Source organism: Callospermophilus lateralis, chromosome 11, assembly GCF_048772815.1.
Source record: "Callospermophilus lateralis isolate mCalLat2 chromosome 11, mCalLat2.hap1, whole genome shotgun sequence".
Lineage (NCBI taxonomy): Eukaryota > Metazoa > Chordata > Mammalia > Rodentia > Sciuridae > Callospermophilus > Callospermophilus lateralis.
This window is the reverse complement of record NC_135315.1, coordinates 4,600,196-4,624,539: the sequence shown is the minus strand read 5'-3', so window position 1 is coordinate 4,624,539 and position 24,344 is coordinate 4,600,196. Positions and strand designations below refer to the sequence as shown.

Sequence of the window (24,344 nt, the reverse complement as noted above, 5' to 3'; positions counted from 1 at the left end):
AGGGAGAGAGAAAGAGAGGGAGAGGGAGAGAGAGAGAGAGAGGGAGAGAGAAAGAGAGGGAGAGGGAGAGAGAGAGGGAGAGAGGAAGAGAGAGAGAGAGAGAGAGAGAGAGGAAGAGAGAGAGAGGGAGAGAGGAAGAGAGGGAGAGGGAGAGAGAGAGAGAGAGAGAGGAAGAGAGGGAGAGGGAGAGAGAGAGAGGGAGAGAGGGAGAGAGGAAGAGAGGGAGAGGGAGAGAGAGAGAGGGAGAGAGGAAGAGAGGGAGAGGGAGAGAGAGAGAGGAGAGAGGAAGAGAGAGAGAGGGGGAATGTTTTGTTCCTGGCTTTGAGCGCTACCTGGAGAGATTATTTCTAGCCTAGACCAAAGGCACAGAGAGAGAGAAAGCCAGAGAATTTTTAGCTTAGAAGAGACCGGGGAGGTTTGTCATAGAAGTGGAGGCGGACACCCGAGGACTCGGTGTCCAGGCAAGGCCACCAGCAGGTCCGTGGGGGAGCTCGAGCGGGGGCTTTCCCGCTGCGTCAGAACTCAGCCTGTGGGTTCCTGGCCCCGGCCCCCCCACGTAGGCTCTCTGCTCCCCCCTCCTCCCATTTCCAACCAACTGTTTGATCCTTGAGCGGAAAGCTCCCGAGTCAGTCCTGCTCTGGGTATCTGCTGAAGCCCTGTGTCATGCATGGCCAGCTGGGCACCCCGGGCAGGTGGGGGGACCTCAGAACCTCTGGACATGGAGTGCTGGGCACAGGAGCCAGGGACATGGGCAGGGCAGCCTTTCTGTCTTCATTATTTTACACGTCATGTAAAATCCACCATCTTAGCCATTTTTTGGTGCATGGCTCAGTGGCTGTAAGCACATTCAGTGTCCCGTGGTCATCACACCATCCAGATCTCTCCTGGCAAGACGGAGACTCGGTACCCATTAAATGTCTTGGCCCTGTCCCCCCACCCTGGCCCTGGGCTTTTGTAGGTAGGCTAGTCTGGGTTGGGCACAGGGGCCAGACAAGAGCCAGGTGGCTGTGAAAGGCTCCATTTCCTGGGGCTGCCCCTCCCCCAGGCCCAGCCTGGGGACGTAGAGAGACGCCTTGTGCTGACCCCTGTACCCCCCCCCGCCCCCATTGCGGCCCCCCCGCCACTGGTGGCAGTGGGTGTGTTAAAGCCTCTTCCTAGGGATACCCTGCCCTGCTCTGCTGCCCAGGCCCTCGGGGGCTCAGAGGCCCTCCCCTGGACATGGCCCTGGAAGTGCAGAGGCGCCCGGCAGGGTCCTGCAGGCAGTACTGGCCGGCTGGGCCTCCCCAGGCCCCGGGCTGGAGGTTGTCGGGGACGGTGCTTTTCAATTCCTGCCGTTGCTCCAGCCAAGCACTTAGTGTAAAATTGCCATAAAAGTGAACGTGAATTACAGCGATAAGCCCGCAGCCTGCTCTCCCGGAGCCGACCCTCGGCTCTCCTCGGCGAAGCTCAGATTCCTTGTGACAAGAGCAATGAGGTTCTGCAGGCACTTCTTCAGCGAAGTCACCTTAGATTGAAAGCCCTCGTCCTCCAGGGCCAGGAGACCCGGGCTTCCATGGACACCTGGGAAGGGGACTCTGTTGTCTCTTCTTCCTGCTGCCACGCGCTCTGGGGCCACGGAGGCCCCAGGTCCAGTGTGGAGCATGAAGAGTGACAGGACGCCCGGTCTTGCCGGGTCCCGCCCAGGTTGACAGCCTCACCTGGGCTCTTCCCCGGCCTCTGGGACAGTCCCTCCCCCGCGAACACAGAAGGTCTTTACTGGGCCAGATCCCGTCCCCAGCCCTGAGATTTCAGGATGACCTGGCCCTGCCCTCAGCAGGAAGGCGGAGGCTCAGGACAGTCCCCAGGTGTGACCAGGCCTAGGGTGCAGAAGTGGAGTACCTACGGCTCAGGAAGGCTTCCTGGAAGAGGAGGCCGTGTGTGAATCGGGAACAGGAGGGAGAAGAAGCTTCCAGGCTGAGGGAAGTCTCTGTCAGGGAGGCGCTGACCCATGGGAACTGCAGGAGCAGAGGGCCGGAGGGGTGACAGTGACCCAGGTCCTGCTGCGCCTGTCTCCTGCGCGACAGGAGCAGGAAGTGACCGCTCCCTGAGGGTGTCTTGCCCGGTGTCTCTCCCTGTCTCTGGCAGGACCCTCTCCACGCTGGGCAGCTGCCCCCCGGGAGGCCCTGGGCTCTGGCTCCAGCGCCCTGCAGAGGAGGGCTCCCTGCCCACCCCAGTGCACTCACAGGGCGTCCTGCGCCACCAGCAGAGGCCACCACAGCCCTTGGGAACGGGGCTGGAGCTCCGGCAGGGTGGGGAGAAAGCTGGGGTGTGGCCCAGGGGCAGTGGGAGCCCGGGAAGGCCAGAGCCCTGGGGAGACGTGCCGGTTCTCACTGCAGAGAGAGCTCTAGAAAGGCAGCGACGGAGGGGGACAGGCAGGGGACACCGTCACAGGTGTCTGGTGAGAGAGGGCTGGGCCTGAAGGAGGTGTGGGAGCTGCTCTCAGAGAAGTCGCCTCCAAGTGCTGTCAGCGGCGGAGCTGTCACTCACTGTCTCACGACCCAGGGGCCCATCTCGGCTCATTTTGTCGGTCTTTTGCCAGTGAGAAAAGGAGGCTCCTCCAGGCCCGTGACTCACCCAGGGCAGCGGCAAAACTGGGACTGGAGCCACGTCTCTGCTGGTGGTCCAGGACTCGCTGGGGTCCGCTGATCCTCCATTGTGCAGTCTGCCATCTAGGAGGCCTGGGGTTGGCGGAGCTCGGCGGGTGGCAGTGTAGACCCTGGAATCTGACTGCCTGGCTCCCACCCCACCTCCACTCCTTCCAGCCTGTGCAATCTGGGGAAATTGCTAAACCTCTCTGTTTCCTGCTCTGCAAAGGGGAATAGAACGTGGAAGGGTCTGATCTCTAGGGTAGCTGCTGAGATGAAATGAGCCGACGGATGGCATTGAAAGCAAGGGGAATGCAGCCAGGAAGGTGAGGGGACCACACGACGGCAGGAGGTGTTCCAAATCTGTCCTCAGGGGGCCTGAGGTCTGGGGCTGGGGTCAGGGGCGTGGGGGGGGGCGTCAAATAAAGGAAGCCCTGGGACACACATTGCCTGAAATCCACTGGGAACATGGGAAGGGCCACGGAGACCCGGTGCAGGCAGCGACCCTCAGGCCACCTGTGGCCCTTCCTCGCTTCTGCAGGGAGTCACCGCGGCCCTTCCTCTGCGGCTCTCGGTGGGCGGGGGAGTGAGGAAGAAGGGACAGGGACACATGGTGACCAGCTGGAGTTCAGGGGGGACTTTTGGCGTAAGGAGCCAGAGCCCCGCCCGGGAGAACTGAAGGGCCACCAGACATCTCACGAGGTCTCTGGGTGGCCTCTGGGTGGCGGGAGCCCCTTTTGGGCCTGGAAGCCCTGGCCAGGCTCCTGGTGAGTTAGAGAGGGCCCTGGGGGAGGGGGAGGAGGGACCAGGCCTTTGGGGTTCATAGACAGGGAAGGGGAGTGGCTGCAGGCTTTCTCGGTCCTCTGTCCATGTTAGCAGCAAAGCTTCTGTCCGGGTGGGGGCATTTCAGCCAGGTGGGGTGCTCTGGCTGGTGGGGGCACGGGGGGCCTCCCTACTGTCTTGCCCCAAACCCCGTCTCTGCAGGGCGCAGGCCCCCATGCCTGGATCTCCATGGTGGCCAGCTCCCCAGGACTTTATGTCATGGCCCCGTCGAGAGGTGACCATAAACATCATCAAAATGGCACCACTTTGGACGGTGTGCTCAGGGGACCTGTCCACCAGCCCCCGCCCCACCCAGCCTTTACCCTCCATGTGCTGAGCGCCTGCGGCCAGCGCAGAGCCTTCTAGGCGGGGACTTTTCCACTGGTCAGCATCCGGGAGCCGGAGATGTAGCCCCGGGACCTGATCCATGGTGCCCTGTCCAGGCGCTTCTCCTCCCTGGCCTGAGGTCACTGCAGCGTGGACCCCTGAAGCAGGGCCTCTAGGACCTCTCCCAGCAGCAGCGTCTGAACCAGATCCGAGGGAGGTGGGCAGCCCTGGGAGGCACAGCGGCTGGTCAGAGGCAGAGACTGGGCACGTCCAGCCCTGGGAGGCCTCTCTGCCCTCCGGGAGCTGCTGGGAGGAAGAGGAGGCTCCGCCTACAGCTCCCTCGGGGAAGCCCTTCCTCCTTTCCCTGCCCTTCCCTGAGTGGCCAGCACCTGGCCGGCTGGCTCCTTCCCACCTTCAGGCCACACTCCCAGGCCACAACCCCCAGGCCACAACCCTCCTGTGGTTCTGTGCTCCCAAGGCAGAGCTTGTCCTGTGCGACTCCATGGGGTGCAGGGCCTGGCACCCACATGCATTCAGGAAACATGATGGACGGGAGGACCACAGGGAGGGACGACTGGTTCCGAGGCCCTGGTTCTGAGGCTCTGGCTGCTTCCTCTGGCCTGGTGGTAGGAGAAGGTGGAGGGGCCCCTGCAGCAGGTGACCTGCTCCCTGGCTCAGGGGCCAGTACACACCCACGGAATGTGTGACCCAAACAGTGACCTCAAGCCCACAGGGGAGAGACGGGAGGAGTCGGCTCCGGGCTCCCGAGGGAGGGCAGAGGGGCTTACGTTGGCAGCTGTGGTTCTGCTATGAGGTGGCTGAGAAGACTCTAGAGGAAGCCACAGGGCTACAGCCAGGTCCTCCAGGCCGGGTGAGATGAGGTGACCCCAAGGCTCTAGCAGAGGGACCCCACCCCAGTCTGGCCAAGCGGCAGCTGCTCAGCCACCAGGGGCAGCGCTGTCCCAGATGAAGACTGCGTCTGAGTGCCCTGGCAGGCCACAGGCAGCTCCCAGCCTCAGAGGACTCTGGGCCCCTGGGCAGCGGGTCCCTAGAGGCCAGGAGAGCCAGGAACTGCCCTGGAGAGCCAGCAGCCCGGTCAGCAGAACAGGACTGGGCTGAAGCAGGAGGTTTGGGACCCTTGGCTCCAAACACACACTACACACATGCTAGGGACTGTAGTCAGTGCTTCTGGCACTATGTGAATTAGTCTTCCTCTCTGGGCAGTCACAGCCCTGCAGGAGGAGCAGGTAGCCCTGGCCAGGTATACAGTTTGGCAAGGTAGCCTGGGCTAGATCTCAGTGTCCCTTGCCCCTGGCTGGACTCCCTTGTGCAGTGATATACCTGCACAACTGTTCACAGCCATCCATCAATTCCTGTCCAAGTCTGCACTAACCTCACTGCCTTTTTTACACCTCTCTCCTTTTTCACCCTGGGCTCTAGGAACTGGGTGGGCTGGAGGCCCCTCCAGGCACAGATCTGATGGAAAAGGTGAGTTTCTTGAAGCTCAGACTCTCAAGGGCTCTTCTCTCAGTAACTTAGGGGTACCGCCAGGCCGGGGGAACTGCCCCCTCACCATGCCCCTGCCTTTCGACCTCATCTACACCGACTACCACGGCCTTCAGCAGATGAAGCAGCACATGGGACTCTCCTTCAGGAAGTACCGGTAAGAAGGCCTGGTGATGGCGCTGGGGACGCCGGTGTCTGTAGACCCAAGGAGAAGGCTGCTCCCCACACCCTGCGGGACAGCCAGCTGCCCAGGGCACTGTTCTCCCTGCCTCTGCCCTTCCCATTCCCTCCGCTCCCATCTCACAGGAGCTCGGCCCTTGAGGAGCAGGATGACCAAACCAAGGACAGGGGAGAGTCCTCCGTAGTCCCTGGGCTGCATGGGGCTGGGGCTGGGGTCACCTGGATGGAGGGCAGGGAGTGGTGGAAAGGAACTGGATGCCCCAGTGGAGGCGTGGCCTCTGCTGTGCAGGACTGGGGGCGTGGCCTCTGCTGTGCAGGATGGGGGCGTGGCCGCTGCTGTGCAGGATGGGGGCGTGGCCTCTGCTGTGCCAGATGGGGGCGTGGCCGCTGCTGTGCAGGATGGGGGCGTGGCCTCTGCTGTGCAGGATGGGGGCGTGGCCTCTGCTGTGCAGGATGGGGGCGTGGCCTCTGCTGTGCGGGGGGGGATGGGGGCGTGGCCTCTGCTGTGCACCCCGTGGGCCACGTTCCCGCACTCCCCTCTCTCTGCACCCCCTGGGTCGGGAGCAAGGCCCGTGCCATCGCTCCCTGTCTTCCTGCAGCCAGCGGGATGCGGGTTTAATTTAGCACCGAGAGCCCTGCTATTTATTACGTTTGCTCCAGTCCCACTGCCTATCCCACATGATTTTATTAAGGAAAAAAAAGTGACAGGCAGCGTTATTGCTTTTATTATTAATGCGCTTTCTCTAGGCACGCAGCGCCCCCCTCCCGCCCTCCTCCGCCCCAGATCTGCCAGCCTCAGCACTGGGCGCCTGACTCCGGGTTACTGGAAGGTCGCTGGGGCGGGGCAGCGTCCTGGGAGGCGGAGGCCCTGCCTTACCTCAGGGCCCACTTGCGGGGGGGGGGGGGGGGGGGGGACAGAGGGATGTTCTGCGGCCTCAGAGCCCGGGGCTGGCTGATCCCACAGAGGCAAAGCCCCCTGGGCTCGGAGCCTTCCCCCCAAGGGCAGCAGGGGAGGAGGGCAGGCAGTCCTACCACCCAGCCCCTGCCCAGGTAGTCAGGCTCTGGGGCACTGCCCCCAACACGGTCCCCACAGGACCCCCAGCCAGAAAAATGCAAATTCTATAGGTGGGCCCCTGGGGAGAGCAGGGAGGGGCCCCCCCTCTAAGTAGCTGCTCCTGGGCAGCAGTCGTAACAGTTTCTGGACACTAACTAGGCACCAGGGGGCCAGGACGATTTTGCTGTTGTGATCCCAATTGACTGGAAGGTGACACAGAGAGGTTAAGGCACTTGCTATGGTCACACAGGGAGGCCACTCCTGGCACTACCCTGACCCAGCCACTGGCCAGTTACAGGGCTCGTGACTGGGGCAGCCCCAGCCCAAGGACACACATAGAAGCATGACCCTTGTTATTGATCCCTGGGGGACAGGTGCCGAATCCGGGTCATCGACACCTTTGGAACAGAGCCCGCGTACAACCACGAGGAGTACGCCACTCTGCACGGCTACCGCACCAACTGGGGCTACTGGAACCTCAACCCCAAGCAGTTCATGACCATGTTCCGTGAGTACCGGGGGCGGGGCCGGGAGGAGGCGGGGCCGGGAGGAGGCGGGGCCGGGAGGAGGCGGGGCCGGGAGGAGGCGGGGCCGGGAGGAGGCGGGGCCGGGAGGAGGCGGGGCCGGGAGGAGGCGGGGCCGGGAGGAGGCGGGGGCGGGGCTCAAGGTTGGGGGGCGCGGAGGAGGCTGGCTCTCTTCCTCACTGTGGGGCGGGGGAGTGACACCTGCTCCCAGCTCTCTGTCAGTGTGTGAGGCATAGGAGCCTCCCTGGGGGCAGGGATCAGGGAGGGAGCAGCCTGCGGGTGACCCACCCAAGGCCAGGAGGGCACTGCGCACACAGTGCAGGGCCAGGGGTTTGGTGGCCTTCCAGGGACACTTGCAGGGTGGACTGGACAATGGTGATGGGTGGCGAGGGAGCAGGCCAGCTTTCCCCAGCAGAGGGCCGTACCCGAGTCTCTGGGGTCCCAGCCAAGCCCCAAAGGTCCTGTTGCAAAGCAGGAGGAGCTTTAATCAGTGTGGCCCTACTGGGCGGGCAGCCCGAGGCTCCACATCTCAGCCCTGTCTTGGGGACAAGGGCTCTGGGTTTCAGTGGAGGCAGGGAGGGGCGAGGTGTGGAGACAGTGTAACTCAGCAGCCTTGGTCCACCGGTGGCCTTGCTGATCTCTCCGCGGTCCTTCGAGGTGGCTCTGGGGGTCCTCAGTGCTCCAGGGGGCAGTCGCATTACGGGTGACCTGCTGCAAGGCCTCACTGAGAGGTGCAGGGCAGTGGCTGGGGACTGCAGCAGCTGGCAGGCAGCGTCCCTGCGAATCTCAACAACACCTTAGCTTCTCTTACCCCGTGGGGCGGTCCTGAGAGGGGATGGGATGGGTGAGGCAGATCCCCTAGAGCTAGCTGTTAGAGGGGTCGCGTGCAGAGCGGCCACGGTGAGGGCCAGGCGAGGGCCAGGCGAGGGCCAGGCGAGGGCTGAGCACCCTGTGTTTTTAATGAGGCTCTGGAATAAGCACACCCACTGCCCTGTTGGATGCCGCATCCTGAAACTGAACCTTTCCTTGGCAACTTGGGTGGGTTCTGTCCCCTGGTGCACGGCCCTTGGGGGACGCCGAGGTGTGTGGAGCCCCTGGTGTTTAGTGTGGCCCCTGCTGAGGGTCTGTCTACTGTCACCATTAACTGTAACTGTCCTCGGTCTGTCCCCCAGCAGCATCTTGCACGTCTAATTTGTGGCTCTTTGAAAGCTCTGGGCCAGAAATCCAGATAAGCACCCTGTGAGGACTGAGCCCAAATTAATGGCAGAGTCCTGGGGATTTGCTGGGAGTGAAGTGTATGGTCTCTCTTTAGCGGTCAAGTTCCTGGCGTCTCCTTGGTGCTTGGTGCTTTTCTGCCATTTTCTAGGCCGGATCCCAGAAGATGTTACTTCTGAATAAACAAGGAATGGCTTGACTGGTTCCCAGGAGTGGGGAGGGTGGGAAGTGCCTGAAACCTGTGGAGTCCCCGTGAAAGAACTGAGGCCCAGAGAGGTCGAACGGCCTCGCATGAGGTCACACAGCTCTCCTGGAGCCAGACTCCCTTCCTCCCTGCCAGTATCCCTCCTCCCTGCCAGTCTCCGGATTGCAGGAGGCTTCTCGCTGTGATTTATGTAGGATGGGTCCCAGGGAACAGACTTCTGGAAGGAGGGAGAATGTGGGGCAGGGAAGGGGTGACCCAAGCTGGGGATGTGGAGGAGCTACAGAGTCAGAGCCCACACGGAAGGTAGAAGCAGATAGGAGGCTGGAGAGATGACGCAGGGGATCAGGGAACAGAGGAGCAGTTTCTTTTAGCGAAAGGCCTTCAGCTTGCACTTGGGAACCACCCTAGGCTCCTGAGCTAGAGAGATGTCAGGGGAAAAGATTTTGTATAAGCATGTTATCCTGGCACTTGGCCAAAGGGGCGGTGGGAGAGGACGGGGAAGCAGAAGACGGGTTAAGAGTCCCCTGCGGTGACCTACCCTGAGAAATTAAGACTTGTCCCAGGTAGATCCTGCAGGGTGTGCGTTTCAGACCTGACAAACTCCTACTCATCTTGCAAAACCCCAAGTCCCAGTCTCTTTTCCTGACCACCACCCTCCCTACGCCCTGCTCTCCTGTTCCAGGCAGAAAGCACTGCCTCTCCATCTTCCTCTGGGCGAGTCTGCGTGGGGCGCACCATAGATCACGAACCACGGAACAAGGGCCACTAACTGATTTATGTTAATCTCTGGAGCCCACGCAGGTCCTCAGAGAATGTTAGCTGATTAAATTGAAAAAAGAAGGGGCAGGAAAGGGAGAGAAGCTTGCCAGTTAGCATTCACAAGGCAGGAAGCACACCTTGCTGGAGGGGCTGCCTCCCCCCACCCTCCCTGCCCCAGGGGCTCTTGGCTTCCCGGTCCTTATTATTTTAATTGGTCTTGCTGCTTCCCTGGTGGTTTGGAACCTGTCCCTTCTGGTGGAGTTGGTGGAAGGAGGGATATGGGTTTTTCAGATGTGGAGAAGGGGTCGGGGGAGAGCCAGAGGGAGAGTGGCCTGGGGGCAGCCCCAGCTGGAGGCTGCAGGGGAAGGCTGCCTGCCCCTGGGGCCCTTCCCTGGGTTGGGCAGCAGAGCTGTCCTTGCCCTGGCCACTCACAGGGAGAACCCCAGGCCATGGAGCCTGAGCTGTGCTCCTGCAGCTCTGGACGAGAGATGGGCTGGGAGGCCCACTCGTATAGTGTGGGGTTTGCAGGACTCTGGGGGCTTTGGGAGCACCTCCACAGGAGACCACCGTCTCTCCCTGAGACGCACAGTTATTGATCACGGCTTTTTGTGGCCTCGAGGGGGCAGATGGAAATGCCACACTCAGCCTGCACGTTTGATCAGCACTGACGTCCCAATTTGAGAAATGCTCAAATGTGGAAAATGTGCATCTTAAATAGAGAAATAGGGTGTTTGGGATCCAGGCCATTCTGGGAGATGGAGGATATGCAGTGGCCTCCGACCTCCCTTGCCAGGGCAGCCTCCACCTGAGAGGGCAGAGTGCGCTTAATTGGATTCAGCAGGGATTCATTCAAGGGCCTTGTGCCTTGCAGGTGTATGACCCTCAACCCTCCAGGACAGACAGAGCTAAAGGCATGGCACTCTGGTGTGGCTGTGGAAGGGGAGCAAATGGCTCTCCTGACCCTGGGGCGTGGGGTCCTGGGACTGGCGAGGAAGTCCCAGGGTAGACTGTGCCTTAACAGAGACCCAGCCCTGTAGGGCCCATGGCTGGGCCCTATGGGAGGGTTTTGGACCCCAGAGGGGCTTCTGGGAGGAGGTAACAGGTGAATGGGGTCCTGATGCAGAATAGGATTTTATTTCTCAAGAAATGAGAGATGGGCAGTCCAGGCAGAGGGCACAGCAGAGGAGATGCTGGGGGTGTGAACGTGCAGATGTGTCCTCCACTCTGTCCTTCACCCAGCCAGGCCCTGTGCCAGGTGCTGGGGACACAGAGGTGAGCGAATAGCTGCAGCCCTCATGGGGCTTATATTCTGACAGTAATCAAGATGCAGTACTTTGGTGGAGGAGTGTTGTGACACGGCATAAAGCAGTGGGGGATGGGCTGCGAGGCCACTGGAGAACCCACTGTCTGGAGAGGGAGTGCCCCAGGTGTGGGGGCAGGGACCAAGAGGTGTCCCCAGCCTGGAGATTGCTGGGAGGACTTTGGCCTGTGGGTCTTATGCAGAGGAGGACCCTGACAGAAGCTAACTAGAACCCTTGGAGGAAAGTCCATGCAGACCCTGCAGGAGGCTATCAGTTCCAGGCAAGAGACAAGGGTGGCCTGGACCAGGTGGCAGGGATGGGGGAGATGGAGACAATCCTAACTGGGATGATGCAGGGGGTATCACACACGAGGTGTGCAAGGAGAGATGGACCCTTAGCTCTGGGCCGAGGGGCTGAGAGGACAGCAGACAGTCTGGGCACGTGGGCCCTGCGCCTCAGTTTCCACACTTGAAAATAGCGCAGGGCTGGACGACCCTTTGGGTTTCCTGCTCTGAGCTGTGACAGGCCTGAGCACTGCGGGACACTCTTCCCACCTGACCCTCACCTCCCACGCCGTCCCCACCCTGCCAAACGGGGACCTGCGGGACAGGGAGACGGGGTGCGCCCTCGGCTGTTTGGTAATCCCTTCCCTTCCGCGTGGTCGGGCTGCAGCTCACACCCCGGACAACTCCTTCATGGGCTTCGTGTCCGAGGAGCTCAACGAGACGGAGAAGCAGCTCATCAAAGGCAGCAAGGCCAGCAACATGGCCGTGGTGTACGGCAAGGAGGCGAGTATCTGGAAGGTGAGCGCAGTACCGGCCACGCCCCCTCGGACGGGCCACGCCCCCAGCAGTGCCGGCCAATCTCTGCAACTCAGGCCCCGCCCGCTGCGGTGCCAATCACGCTCACCCGGGCACAGCCACGCCCCCAGCATTGCTGGCCACGCCCACGCAGACAGGCCACGCCCTGCCGACTCAGGCCCCGCCCGCTGCGGGGCCAATCACGCTCACCCGGGTACCAGCCACGCCCCCAGTAGTGCCGGCCACGCCCTGCCGACTCAGGCCCCGCCCCTCTAGTGCAGGCCGCACCTGACCAGCTGGAGGGTTCGCTCCTTCCCGCCTGCAGGCTCCTGTATACCGCCAACTGCTCGGGTTGGTGGAAAATGTCTCCCAGTAATGGTTCAGGAATAAAAGTCCCTGACACTTAAAGACGCCCGAGGCTGACGACGCCTGTCTGCCCCTGCTTCCAGCGTTTGCAGTAACTCAGAGGAGGACTGCATAGGGGACTGCAACCAAATCCTCCGCCCCCTCCTCCGAAGGCCGTGGACAGTGTGTGCCCGAGGGGGCTTGAGGCTGGGACTCTGGGATGAGCGGCAGCAGGAGGGCTTGAACTTTAGGGCCACGTCTTCAGGACTGGGGTGGGGAGAAGAGCTGTGGCCTGGGGTGACACTGCTGACGGGTCGCTAACCTGCTCTCTCTGTTCCCTGTGCTTCCCTTGGCGACGAGGCAGCTCCAGGTATGGAACGTCTGCAGCAGCCTCCGTGGGCTCCCCTGGGGATGTCCCCTGACTCGGGCATCAGGGTCTGTGGCTCCTGTGGGGAGGACGGTGATGGGGACAGCGGGTCCCTGCTGGTCAGAGGCTGGCTTGGCTGGCCACAGGATGGTCACTAGGGTTGGGAGGGACAGGGTGGTTGGGATAAACCTGAGGTCTGGGTTCATAGCAAACTTGCCAACGGTGGAGACACGGATTGCAGCTGCCCCATCTTACTTAGTCATTCCCACGGTTGCACTGGTTAGGGTAGGTCCCACTGTCACCGGAAAACCTCAACCACAGTGACTCAGACAAGACTGAAATCTGGCTTTCCTTCCTGGTCACAAAATCAGGAGGTGGTCACGCTGGGCTGGCGGGAGTCCTGGGCCCCCCTTCCTGTGTGGGCCCCCAGGTTTCATCTTCACCCCATTTTTCCACGTGGGTCCACACAGCTGCACACACTCCAGCCACGACAGCTGTGTTCCAGCCAGCGAGAAGGAGCAAGGAGAGGGTGCAACATTCGGGGTCATCTGACATTAGATCCCTGTCCCACGGTCATGCCTGGGCGGGACACTGAGAAGTGGCTTTTCCCCAGCAGCCCCATCCCACCTCATTCTGGGCTCTGACTGAGGACTGTGCAGGGTGTGTGGCAACAAGGTGACAGGCCTTGGACCCCTGGGTGCTCCCTGGGTGCCAGCTCTTGGCTCCTCTCATTTGACCTCCGTTCTGCGTGATAGGGACGATTCTTACCAGTGCCATCCGGGGACTCCAGACCTAGATTGCCCAGTGGCCCGTTTCCCTTGGCCTGTAGCCACAGTCTGGTCCCTTCGTGTGCTTTATTCCCTGGGCGCTGCTGGGGCTTAACCTAGGGCTCTCGCAGCAAGGTGGGTATCGTGCCACTGAGCTGGACACCAGCCCTGGGTGGCATTTTTAAATCACGGTATTGAATTTTTTTAGTTGAAAATATTTTTAGCCATCTTCTTGCAGGATAATCGACATACAGTAAACCAAATATGTTTAAGATTCACAATTTTATGAGTTTGAACATAGACATTTACCTGTGAAACCACCACTGCAGTCAGGATAGGGAGTCTCTCCAAAGTCTCCTTCCTCCCATCTGTCCTCCCCCATCTTCAGGCAACCAGGGGCTTTCTTTTTGTCACTATGGGTTAGTTTGCATTTTCTAAAGTTCCATGTAAGTGGAATAATGCAGTGTGTACTCAGGTTTGTGCGGACCTTGTCAGCATAGTGATCATGAGATTCATCCATGTTTTGGCGTGCACCAACCGTTCATCCTTTTTACTGCCCAGTAGTATTCCATTGTATGGATATACCACAGTCTGTCTGTTCCTTCAGTTGTTAATGGACATTCGGGTTTTTTCTGATATGTGGTATTATAAAGAAAGCTGCTATGAACATTCATTTAAAAATTTTTGTACAAATACATACTTTCATTTCTTTTGGGTAAATATATAGGATCAGAATGATTGGGCCATATTGTAGAAATCTGTTAAACTTCTAAAGAAAAGGAATCATACCATGTCACAGTCTTCCCGACAATGTGTGAGCATTCAGTTTCCTTTACAAATTTATGTTAGCCATCTGCCGTTCTAACAGGTGTGGAATGGCACTTTTTTTGGGTTTTAATTTGCATTTCCCTAATGACTGGTGATGTTAAAGATATTGTGTTTATCTTCCTTGTATCTTTTATAGTCATGCATCTTTAAAATTTTTGCCTGTTGCTGGGCATGCTGTGATACCAGGAGGCTGAGGCCGGAGCATCATAGGTTCAAAACCAGCCTCAGCAACTTGGTGAGATCAGGCCTCAAGATAAAAAATAAAAAGGGCTGGAGACGTGGCTCAGGGGTTAAGTGCCCCTGGGTTTAATCCCTGATGCAAAAATAATTGCGTATTTTTAATTTTATTTAGAGACAGGGTCTCACGGAGTTGTTTAGCGTCTTGTTTTTGCTGAGGCTGGCTTTGAACTCGCGATCCTCCTGCCTCAGCCTCCTGAGTCGCATGGTGGTGCACGTCTGGCTTATTTTCTTGCTGCTGAGCTGTTGTGGTTCTTCACGTCTCTGGATCCAAGGTCTCTGTCAAGCGCATGCTTTGCAAATATTCTCTCCTGGTCTGTGCGTGGCTCGTGTTTCTCTCAACAGCATCCTTCAGGGAGCAAGGGTTCTTAATGATACTGAGGCCGAGGTGTGGCCTGTGGGTTGGGCCTTTGTACTGTAGCTAGGAATCTTCCCCTGCCCCCACAGCCCCGGGGTTTCCTCCCGCCTTCTCTTCCCTCCTCTGAGTGCCGCGGTTCAGGTCCCCAGGGGCAGTCCCTTCTGAACCTGCCCTTTCACACCGAGAGCAGAGGCCATTGCTTTCTCTCCGGCCTTTCCTTCCCGCGAGGCCCCTCGGTGGCCTTGGGTGGAATTGGCTCTCAGGCTCCCCCTCCCTCCTGGCTTCCATCACCCCCTCCCCCCCCAGTGGTGTCTGCTGCTCTGGGGAGGAACGTGGGCGAGAAGCCCAGAGCCATGGTTCTGGGTTCAGGTGACGGGGCTGCTCACTTGTCCACCGGGTCCTTGGCGTTTCCGATGAGTTTTGGAGTCGGGCTTGTTCCTGGCTGGCGGGTTCTGACGGGGACATGAAACTCCGTGGAGGTGACTTGAGGTCACGGTGACGCTGTTTCCTCCCAGAGGGGCTTGGCTTTTACTCTTGGTTGGTGGCTGGTGGCCCGAGAAGTCCCGGATCGCCTCAGTCAATGACAGTGACGGCAGCAACTAGAACAGGGTCGGCCTGCAGGGGCGACTGCAGCTCTGGTCCACCTTTCCTTCCAGGTCATTCCTGAGGAGAGGAGGAGGATGGATGGACAGACGGACCGATGGGTGCTGGGTGGAGGGATGAGGGGGTGGGTGTGGGGGGTGACCCGAGCTCCCGAGAGCACCCAGTTCCTCCCAGGTACTCGGGGTCCTTTGAGGTACAGAGGGGGCCAAGGGACCCACCTGGATCCCTCTCAATGGGTCCCCGTCGGCCTCCTTTGGAAGGAGGACCCTCTGGCCTGGTCCAAGCTGCAGAGTCACTGATGACAACCAAGGACCAGAGAGGAGCGGGGCCTGACCCAGGGCTGCACAGCTGCGGCCAGGCGCCTCTGCCCCGCGCCTGCCCTGGAGCCTGGGGTGAGGCCCGCCTGCCTCCTCTTCCTCAGGGGAAGGAGAAGTTCCTGGGCATCCTGCACAAGTACATGGAGATCCACGGCACCGTGTACTACGAGAGCCAGCGGCCCCCCGAGGTCCCCGCCTTTGTGAAGAACCATGGCCTCCTGCCGCAGCCTGAGTTCCAACAGCTGCTGCGCAAGGCCAAAGTGAGTCCCCCGCCCGGCCACAGAGCCACGGTCACCTCCGCCACACCGGCCAGGGCTGCGGCCTTTACGTGGGGCCCCTTCTACGTGTGGACACACCCCAGTAGTGTGCTCTGCTGCCCTGAGCCCTGCGTCCAGTCCTCGGGGGGAGTGGCCAGAGCCCGGGGCACACATGGGTGCCCGGGTCTTTTGGAGCCTCTGAGTGGGTGGGGGGCAGGCTGGGAGAGGCCCTGGCTGCAGTTCCTTGGGGCCGTTCATCCTGGATGGCTGCTTCTGTGAGTCCACAGGGAAGGGTCTCTCTGTGCAGTGAACGACCTGAACCACCTCACACAGCAGCCCTGATCCAGTACCACTGATCAAGCCCCTTCTGGGAGCCAGCCCTGTGCATGTTGGGTGCTGGATCAGGGTTTAGGAGGAGTGAGCAGGGGTCCTTGGAAGTCGGCTGCAGATGTGGGTCTGCAGCCTCTTGGGCTGGGGATCCTTGCTTGTCCTTCCCCTCCGGGGTCACAGACCACAGCACCCCCAGCCTCACCGTGGGGAGACCAGGCCTGCCCAGAGGGAGGGCTGCCCCGGCCCCCACCCTGCCTGGCTCCGGGCTCCCGCCCTGCTGACCTGTGCCGGCTGCTCAGCTCTTCATAGGCTTCGGCTTCCCCTACGAGGGCCCGGCCCCGCTGGAGGCCATCGCCAACGGCTGCGTCTTCCTGCAGTCCCGCTTCCGCCCGCCCCACAGCTCCCTCAACCACGAGTTCTTCCGGGGCAAGCCCACCTCCAGGGAGGTGAGTGGGTGGGGGGCGCTCCAGGGAGTGGGGAGGGGGCGACGGGGCAAAGGGGCGGGACACAGAGGGCCGCCTGTCTGCCGGCCAGGTGTTCTCCCAGCACCCCTACGCAGAGAACTTCATCGGCAAGCCCTACGTGTGGACCGTGGACTACAACAACTCCGAGGAGTTCGAAGCAGCCATCCAGGCCATCATGAAAACCCAGGTGAGGCTCGGACCAGCCGGACTGCCGCTGCTCACACTGCGGGCCCTCATTATATAACCAGAGAGACGTGCCCCTCTGGCTAAGCTCAGACTCGGCCAAGGAGTCCACCTCCCTCCCAAACCTACCTCTGAGTCCAGCCATATGGACTGGAGAGTGAGCAGAGGCCCTCACTCCCCAACCCAGTGCGTAGGTTTTAGAGAGCATACCTTTGTGCAGTGAACGGCCTGCACAACCTTACAGGGTAGCCACCGTTTCAGAGTCACTTATGGAGCACAATGAAGGGCCAGGCCCTGTGAGCACTTCTAACACAAATTGGGTGCTAAGTAAATTCTTCAGGATGAAAGCGTGGAGCTCCTTCAAACCCTGCTTTAGGTGTGGGTCTGTATCCTTTAAGCAGCCCATCTCGAGTGACAGTGTGCACATAGCTCTTCTGGGGACCTTGTGGACAAGATCAGTTTTCACTCCTGATGGGAGCACCCAGGTCCGTCCGTCCTTGTCTGGAGATGAGGGTTTCTAGAGTGAGTGCCAAGCAGGGGTCGCCAGGTCCTGGCGCACATCTGTCTTTAGCTGTAACAGACGAGGCCAGGGTCCCGCCAAGGAGCTCACTCTGACCCCCGTCGCAGCCGGCGAGACCCTCTCCCTCCTGGGAATCAGCTTAGACCCCCTCCCTCTCCCCTGGAAGTCCTCCAGGTCACAGACTGAGCTTTGGCTCCTCTGGGGTGCCCTGAGGCAGGGGTCCACAGGTGGACTCTCTGGGCCGGGGGTTCAGTCACATCTCAGAGGAGCAGGAAGTGGACGGTCCTCCTCCAGCTCCCTTCCGCCCGTGGCTGAGGGCTTCCCCCTTGAACAGGCTGGAGACAGCCCTGGGGGGGGACCGTCTAGGACAGAGCGGCCGTGGGGAGCCGCTCTCCGGCCGTGTGCCGCTGGCCCTAGGGATGGAGACAGGGTGGGAGCCCAGGGTCACCCCCCAAAGTCCTGGCCAGGCCTTGCAGAGCTTAAGGCGAGCAGGAGCCTGGCTGCTGGCCACGCCCCAGTCAAGGACTGGACGCGGATTATCACAGGTTCATGGGTTTGAGTGAGGCCTGGAGCGCCAGAGCCCGGGCAGCGGCCTCCGCCAGGGGCCTCGGGGCTGAGGGGGTCACTCCGATCCACTCCCAGCCCACACCCCCGTCGCTCCTTCTCCCCAGTCCTCAGCCCACCTCCCTGGGCCCTGCTGGCCCCCTCTTGCAGAGGGGCAGGGGCAGGGTGGGGAGGGCCACCAGCAGGGCTCTTCCCCAGTCCCGTGAGGTCGGGCCTGGCCTCCAGGGACCACCAAGCAGAAGGAGCCTGTAGTGTGTGTCCCCTCCCAGACCTGAAGGCTGGGCGCAGGGGAGGGGGCAGTGCATGGGAACGAATGTGCCCTAGCGTCCCAGGCCACTGCTGCTCGGACTCGGGGACGGGGACTCGGGGACTGAGGAAGGAGGCTGCTCGGGGGGAGGGGCTGGGGGCTTCCTTTTCATTATTCTTTTACGTTTTTACGTGAACTTCTGTTTAATTTTGTTATTCAGTTAATTAAAGAATAGCAATAACAGGGCTGAGGACGTAGCTCGGTGGTCAAGCGCTTGCCTAGCTTTCGGGAGGCCCTAGTTTAACCCCCGGCCCCAGGAACGGAGGGAGGGAGGGAGGGAGGGGAGCCATGACCAGGCACCCGGAGCCAAGGTGTTGACATCTGGCCAGTCCAAGCCTCACCGGGACCCCAGGCCTCCCCGGACCCCAGGCCTCACGGGGACCCCAGGCCAGGCCCACCTGCCTGAAGCCTCCTCCCGAGCCCCCCCTCTTCCTGGCAGTTCACCCCTGGGGCTCCAACACTCCCAAGAATTACCGGGGGAGGGCGGCTTCCTGCAGTCCCCGGCCCACCCCAGCCCCTGACTCAGGACCAGGGTGGCCTCAGGACTGGCATTTAAACACCATCTGGGGCACCAGACCTGCTTCAGGACTGGCATTTAAACACCATCTGGGGGCGCCAGACCTGCTTCAGGAAGTCCACTGAGGAACAGCTGGCGGGGGGCGAAGGGCCACCCCCAGGGAGCCACCTGCTCCTCCTGCAGACACCAGGCCCCCGTCCCCCCACCCCGCGTGGTCAGGGCAGGTCGGCTGCCCTTCCCTGCCCTGGGCGGTGGCAGCTGCATCTCCATCCAGAGCCCAGGTGAGGCCATCGCCGCCCCGGCCTCTCCCAGCACCTGTCACCCTGGGGAGACTGAGGCCCTGCACGCCTGTCACTAGACCTGCGGGGGTGCCTGGCTGGCAGGCTGCTGCCCGACGGGGGATTCATGGCAGGCAGGACGGGAGCGCACCCTCACGCAGGGCTTGGAATTACCTCGTGACAAGTGCTGCAAACACGGGGGATGACTCAGGGATCTTCCGTCACCCTGGAGCCGGAGCGACACTTGGAGAGGAAAATCTCTCCTCTGGGCCTTTTCTTTACATCCTGGGTTTGAGGACTTGGCCCTGCAAGGGGCCCGGCAGCCTGCAGGGGCAGCGCTCAGAGGCTGGACTCTGCCCTGGGCGTCAGGTCCTGGTGGCCACTTGTGGGAGGTGGGGGGGAGAGCAGGGTGGGACAGGCCCGCACAGCACCTGGGACAGAGGTGGTGGCTGGGATGTGCAGGGTGGCTGGAGGGGACATTGGGGTTCTCTGGGAGTCTGAGCAGCCCTGGGGTTGAGAATAGGTACAGTGCCTGGTAAATCAGACCTGGGACAAGGCTGGTGACCTCTTGTCCCTAGAGTCAGAAGGTGGCCGGGACCAGCTTCAAGGGGAGCCGTGGGGTCTATTTCCCTGGGGCCCTGAGTGTTGGGAGTGTCCCTTTGGTCAGAGGGTCCAGGATGGGCCTGCAGCCCTAAGAGGTGGGCTCTGCGGGAAGCAGGGCCCCATGTAGCTCCGCTGGACATCCTGCTGTCCCTTGGTGAGGAGGGAGGGGCACCCCCGGGGCCAAGGGTCTCATCCCTGGAGTGGCAGCAGCGAGATGGCGTCCCTGGGGGCTGGGCGGGGCGGGGCCAGGCCAGGTACCATCATGCGGGGCTTGGGGAGGCCAAAGGCTGCAGCCACCTCCTCTTGAGTCAGGCTGGTCAGCCCCACGTCCTGCCGCCCCTGCCCTCTCCACCCGCGGGCCCTCCCAGGCGGCTCTCTGTTGGGCCTGCGGTGAAGCACAGGAGCAGGTTGGGGAGGTGCCACCTGCCTCTTGGTTTCCTTCGCCTCCTGTGCTCCAGCCACTCTGTCCGAGAGCCCCGGCGCAGGCTGCCCTGGACCCTGAGACCATTAGGTAGCACATGGCCTCTTGTGTAGCGCCTCCTTCGAAGCCACATGTGGCCTGGGCAGGGCGGTTTACAGGTGTCACCTGTTTCCTGGCACTGGGAGCGCCCTGGGTCCCTCTGTGAAGGTTCCACATGGGGGTGGGGTACAGTAGAGCTTTTTGATCCCACAACCTGGGTGCCCACTGTGTGCCAGGCATGGTACCAGGCACCAGGGACTCTGGGGAACAAGCCTAGTCCCAGCCCTCAAGGGGCCATGGGCTCCTGAGATGGGACGTGGACAGGACTCAGGGACACAGGGGCTCAGGTGCTGGTCTTGGCAGGGGGAGGAAGTCTGGGGAGCTGAGAACCTCGGGGAACACAGCCCTGTACCAAGAGGGCATGGGCTCAGGGTGCTCTGAGGGGCTGGCATCTAAGAGGGGCTAGGCTGGGGAGGGGGCACAGAGCCCAGGGCTATGGGCAGGTGGGGGAAGGGGCGGGGACGACGAGGCCAGGAGACAGGAAGGGTCCAGGGCTGAGCCTGAGTCCCCAGGTCCCCTGGAGGGTGTAGGGAGCAGGGACGGCAGCGGAGGGGCCCAAATGGACGGGGTGGTTGCTCCCTGGGCCTGAGAGCAGAGCAGATCCCCCAGTGCCAGCCCCGGGCCCAGCCACAGGCCTCTCCGCGTGCGCCCTCCACAGGTGGAGCCCTACCTGCCCTATGAGTACACCTGCGAGGGCATGCTGGAGCGCATCCAGGCCTACATCCAGCACCAGGTGGGTGGCCCTCCGCTCCCTGCCCCGTCCCAAGGCCATCAGGGCAGGGCAGGGGGCTGTGTGGGACACATGGACCCTGCAGGTGGGAGCTGCCCAGGTCCCTGACCCAGGCCTCCTTGCCTTCCTGCGAAGTCCCTGGGGGCGCCTGGTGTGGGTGGGGCTACTGGAGGAGCAGGTGACCTGGGCGTGTGGGGCGGGCGGGGCACCCAGGGAGTGCCCCGCGTGGCTCCTGCTGAAGCTGCAGGGCTGGGTCCTGGGTGGCCCAGGCCATCTGCGGCCCACTCCGCCTCCCTGACGCGGCTCTCCTCCTGCAGGACTTCTGTGCAGCGCCCAGCCCTGCCCCGCCCGGGACCCGCGCCTCGCACAGCCCCTTTGTCCTGGCCCCCAACGCCACCCACCTGGAGTGGGCCCGGAACGCCAGCCAGGTCCCCGGGGCCTGGCCCCCGCCCCACTCGCTGCGGGCCTGGCTGGCCGCCCCCGGGAGGGCCTGCACGGACGCCTGCCTGGACCACGGGCTGGTCTGCGAGCCGTCCTTCTTCCCCTTCCTCAACAGCCAGGAGGCCTTCCTCCAGTGAGTGCCCACCCGCCGCCCGCCCGGGGGTCCTGCCCTCCGGTCAGTCAGGGGCCTGCCCGGGGGCATCTGCATCTGCGGCTGTGCTCCCTCCCAGGCCCCCCTGTGTCCCCGCCCCTGGGGCCCGTCCCAGCTGGGTGGGCACCTTCTCCACAGGGCTGCCATGGCGTCCCTCCAGCTGGGACCCCGGACCTGTCCCCCAGGCCCCTCTCCCCCCAGGCTCCCAGAGGCCATTAAGGAGCTGAACCTGCCTGTTCCCGAGTCTGGGGCGGGGGTGCGGAGAGGGTGGGCAGTGCCCGGCTGGGGACAGCCTGCCGCACCCACCCCCGTGGTGACCGGGCTGTGGCGCCCGCGCAGGCTGCAGGTGCCCTGTGACAGCACGGAGTGGGAGATGCACCACCTGTACCCCGCCCTCGCGCAGCCCGGCCAGGAGTGCTACCTGCAGAAGGAGCCCCTGCTCTTCAGCTGTGCCGGCTCCAGCACCAAGTACCAGCGGCTCTGCCCGTGCCGCGACTTCCGCAAGGGCCAGGTGGCCCTGTGCCGGGGCTGCCTGTGAGGTGGCCGAGGCCCTGCCCTGCGCCTCCCGACAGAGAAAGCACCAGCAGATCCCAGCTCCAGCCGCTCGCCTGCCTGTGGCTCCCCGGCTGGGGCTCCCCTCCCAGCCTGGAAGTGGCCCGGGAGAGCCAAGCACAGTCCAGGGGAGGACAAGCCCCGGGCACTCACCTGGGGTTCCTCGCTCTCACCCGGGACTCACGGCCAAGTAGATATTGGGCTGGTCGGAGGGTCCCAGAGGCCCAGGAGCAGGTGGTCCGAGGCCCCTTGCTTTGTGCAAGGTAAGGTCTGGACCAGGGGAAGAGCCTGGCCATTCCTGGGCCCTGGGCGGGGCCTCCTGATTGATGACATGGGCAGCAGGGTCCACTGGAGGAGCCCAGGAGTGGACAGCAGCCTGGCCCCGGACTGTGCTGGGAGAGACCTGCGGGGTGTACCCTCTTCCTGTGAGGGCCGCCGAGCACGCAGGGCCAGCCAGGTCCCTCTGGGGTTGTTTGGGGGTGGACAGAGGGGAGGGTTGTGGGAGGTAGGCTGGGGGCCCTCCTCGGCTCGGCCTCGCCCCTCCCTGTTCCCTCGCCATTTCCTGAGTCCCCTCCCTCTCCACTTGGGTGCGGGACCACCTAGACCCTGGCCGGCTTGTCCCGGTCCTGCTTGCCCCAGATCTCCTCCCCGCGGGCTGAATCCAGTGGCAGGACCTGCAGCCCAGACGGGCAGATCTGCCCCACAGCCGCAGTCCTGCCCGGCCAGGGGCAGGTTTCACCCCCAGCCTGCAGGGGCCCCTCCGGGTGTCCTGGGAGTGTCCTCCAGGCCCAGCCCCCAGGCGCTGGCTCCCACACCCTCAGCATCTTTTGCAGGCAGGGCTTGGGGTGGGCTGCCCACCACCCCTGGGCACCCCCAGCCCGTCCCCGCTGCCCGGGCCCCCAGCTCCCGGTGGCCCCCACCCGTCCGTGCTGCATCCGTGTCCCCCTTCAGCTTCGTCCAGCCTCAGACCAAGATGGAGCCCCGTGCCCATCGGTGTGGCATGCCTGCCCCGCCCCAGGGTGCCCGTCCCTCCGCCCACAGCCAGAGCCCCGTCTGATTCCACGGTCAGGATTTCAGAATCACTGCCACCCCCTTGCCCGGGAGAGGTCTTGTCCACCCGGCCGCCCGCCCAGGGAGGCAGCCCCGGGGCCTGAGAGTTGGAGGAGGGCTGGAGGTGACTGGTCCTGGGAGCCCCTCCTGGCCAGGCTGGCCCCGGGGCCACAGAAACCACGGCGGGAAGAACTCCATGTCCCCAGGACCTGACCCGTGGGGGGAAAGCAATAGAGACACTCTTTTCTCTCTCTCTCTCTCTTTTTTAAAGATTTATTTCTTGAAATAATAAATATTTTATTGGGATGTGAGATGCAAAAGAGGAATTGTGCCACTCCTCGTCCTTTACGGGGACCCCCATGCCTTGCTGATTGGGGGGTGGGGCTCGGGCCCCCAGGCTCTGCCTTATGTCACTTGGAGCACACGGGACCCTGGGTTACAAAGCTGGCACCAGGGACCAGTGCACCCCTCCCCGCAGTGACCACAGGGACCCTCCTCATCACTGCACCTGCTTGACAGGCAGAGTAGTGCCCTGTCATGCCCACCTCGAGCCGGCCTCGTGGACTCCAGCAGGCTGGGCACTGATAAAGGCCAGGTGATCCCAGAGGACTATGATTTGTGGAGGCTCACGTCACTCAGGGCACCGGACTGGGAGTTTGACGTAGGAGTGGTCACTTTTGTGCTTGACTGTCCTCTGGGGTCATTTCCCCATTTTACGGTCGAGAAAACAGAGGCACAGAGAGTTTAAGTACCTTGCCCAAGGCCACACAGCTTGTAAGAAGGGAGGAAATGGGGACCATTGCTGTGAGCAGAACATGAGCCACTGGAGCGGTGCCACATGGCACCCAGGGCGCAGCCTGGCTTGAGGCCTCATGTGGTCCTCTGTGGAGACCCCCATGTCGGGGCCTCTTTCCAGCCAGGGAGTCTCATTGGGGGTCCGCTTTGTGCCCTGGAGGGCAGTACAGCCCAGAGACACGACTTGGGGATGGAGTGCTACTGGCAGCTAATGGGTGGCGTCCAGGATGCTAGTCAGCAGCCTACAGTGCCCAGGATGGCCAGCCGCAAAGGCTGACCAGCCCACAGTGTCAACAGCACCAAGCTTAACAGACGCGGCTCCAGGCCGGCACTTCTCCAGGCGGGGCCTGCCTGGGCCGCCTGGCTCTGGGCTTAGAACCCTGTTGCTGGGCCTCCCGCTCCGGTTCAGCAGGTCTGGGGGCCGGGGAGGGGGCTTGAATCTCTGACAAACTCCTAGGTCTGCTGCTGCTGTTGGGCCAGGGGTGGGACTTGGGAACACTGTCCGCCCAAGCGGGTGCCGGGAGCCGTTTTCCAACAGGAGCGTGTGGGTCACTAGTCATTGCCTATTGTAATTAGGTTCCCAGGCCACAGTGACTGTGGCCCTTCTTTTCTATTTAGGATGTGACGCAGGTGGAGATCCCACACGGCCAGGTCTGCCCACAGAGATCAAAGCCAGCTGCCCAGGGCTCCGAAATCCTCCTGTCCCCTGGTTGTGCAGATGCAGGCCTGAGGGGCGGGGGCCTCACCTGGAGCACACAGGCAGGGGACAGCTGGCCTCCGTCCCCATCTGTCTCTCTCGTTGCTGTGCTCTGCCCAGCGGAGCCTGCGGACAGGAAAGCCAAACCAACTACTGGCCACGATCCTGTCCAGCAGGAGTGGGACGGAGCTCTGAAATCTGGCCCAGGTCTCTTGGGAGCCCAGCCTGGTTTTTTAAATGGACTTT

The 24,344-nt window shown here is 62.1% G+C and overlaps 1 protein-coding gene across 2 annotated transcripts in view; it reads left to right on the top strand.

Annotated features, from left to right (window-relative positions):
* Mgat5b (alpha-1,6-mannosylglycoprotein 6-beta-N-acetylglucosaminyltransferase B) overlaps positions 1 to 21,542 on the top strand; it is a 59,604-nt gene extending 38,062 nt beyond the window's left edge. The window contains exons 9-17 of one of the 2 annotated variants that reach the window (XM_076870767.2): positions 5,305 to 5,436; positions 6,888 to 7,021; positions 11,190 to 11,320; positions 15,244 to 15,399; positions 16,026 to 16,172; positions 16,261 to 16,377; positions 20,341 to 20,415; positions 20,730 to 20,986; positions 21,344 to 21,542. In XM_076870767.2, coding sequence (XP_076726882.2) covers positions 5,305 to 5,436; positions 6,888 to 7,021; positions 11,190 to 11,320; positions 15,244 to 15,399; positions 16,026 to 16,172; positions 16,261 to 16,377; positions 20,341 to 20,415; positions 20,730 to 20,986; positions 21,344 to 21,542 — 1,348 coding nt within the window. Of the gene's footprint in view, positions 1 to 5,304; positions 5,437 to 6,887; positions 7,022 to 11,189; positions 11,327 to 15,243; positions 15,400 to 16,025; positions 16,173 to 16,260; positions 16,378 to 20,340; positions 20,416 to 20,729; positions 20,987 to 21,343 lie in introns of both variants that reach the window. The other variant, XM_076870768.2, reaches the window with a different exon arrangement.
* Positions 21,543 to 24,344: the final 2,802 nt, after the last annotated feature.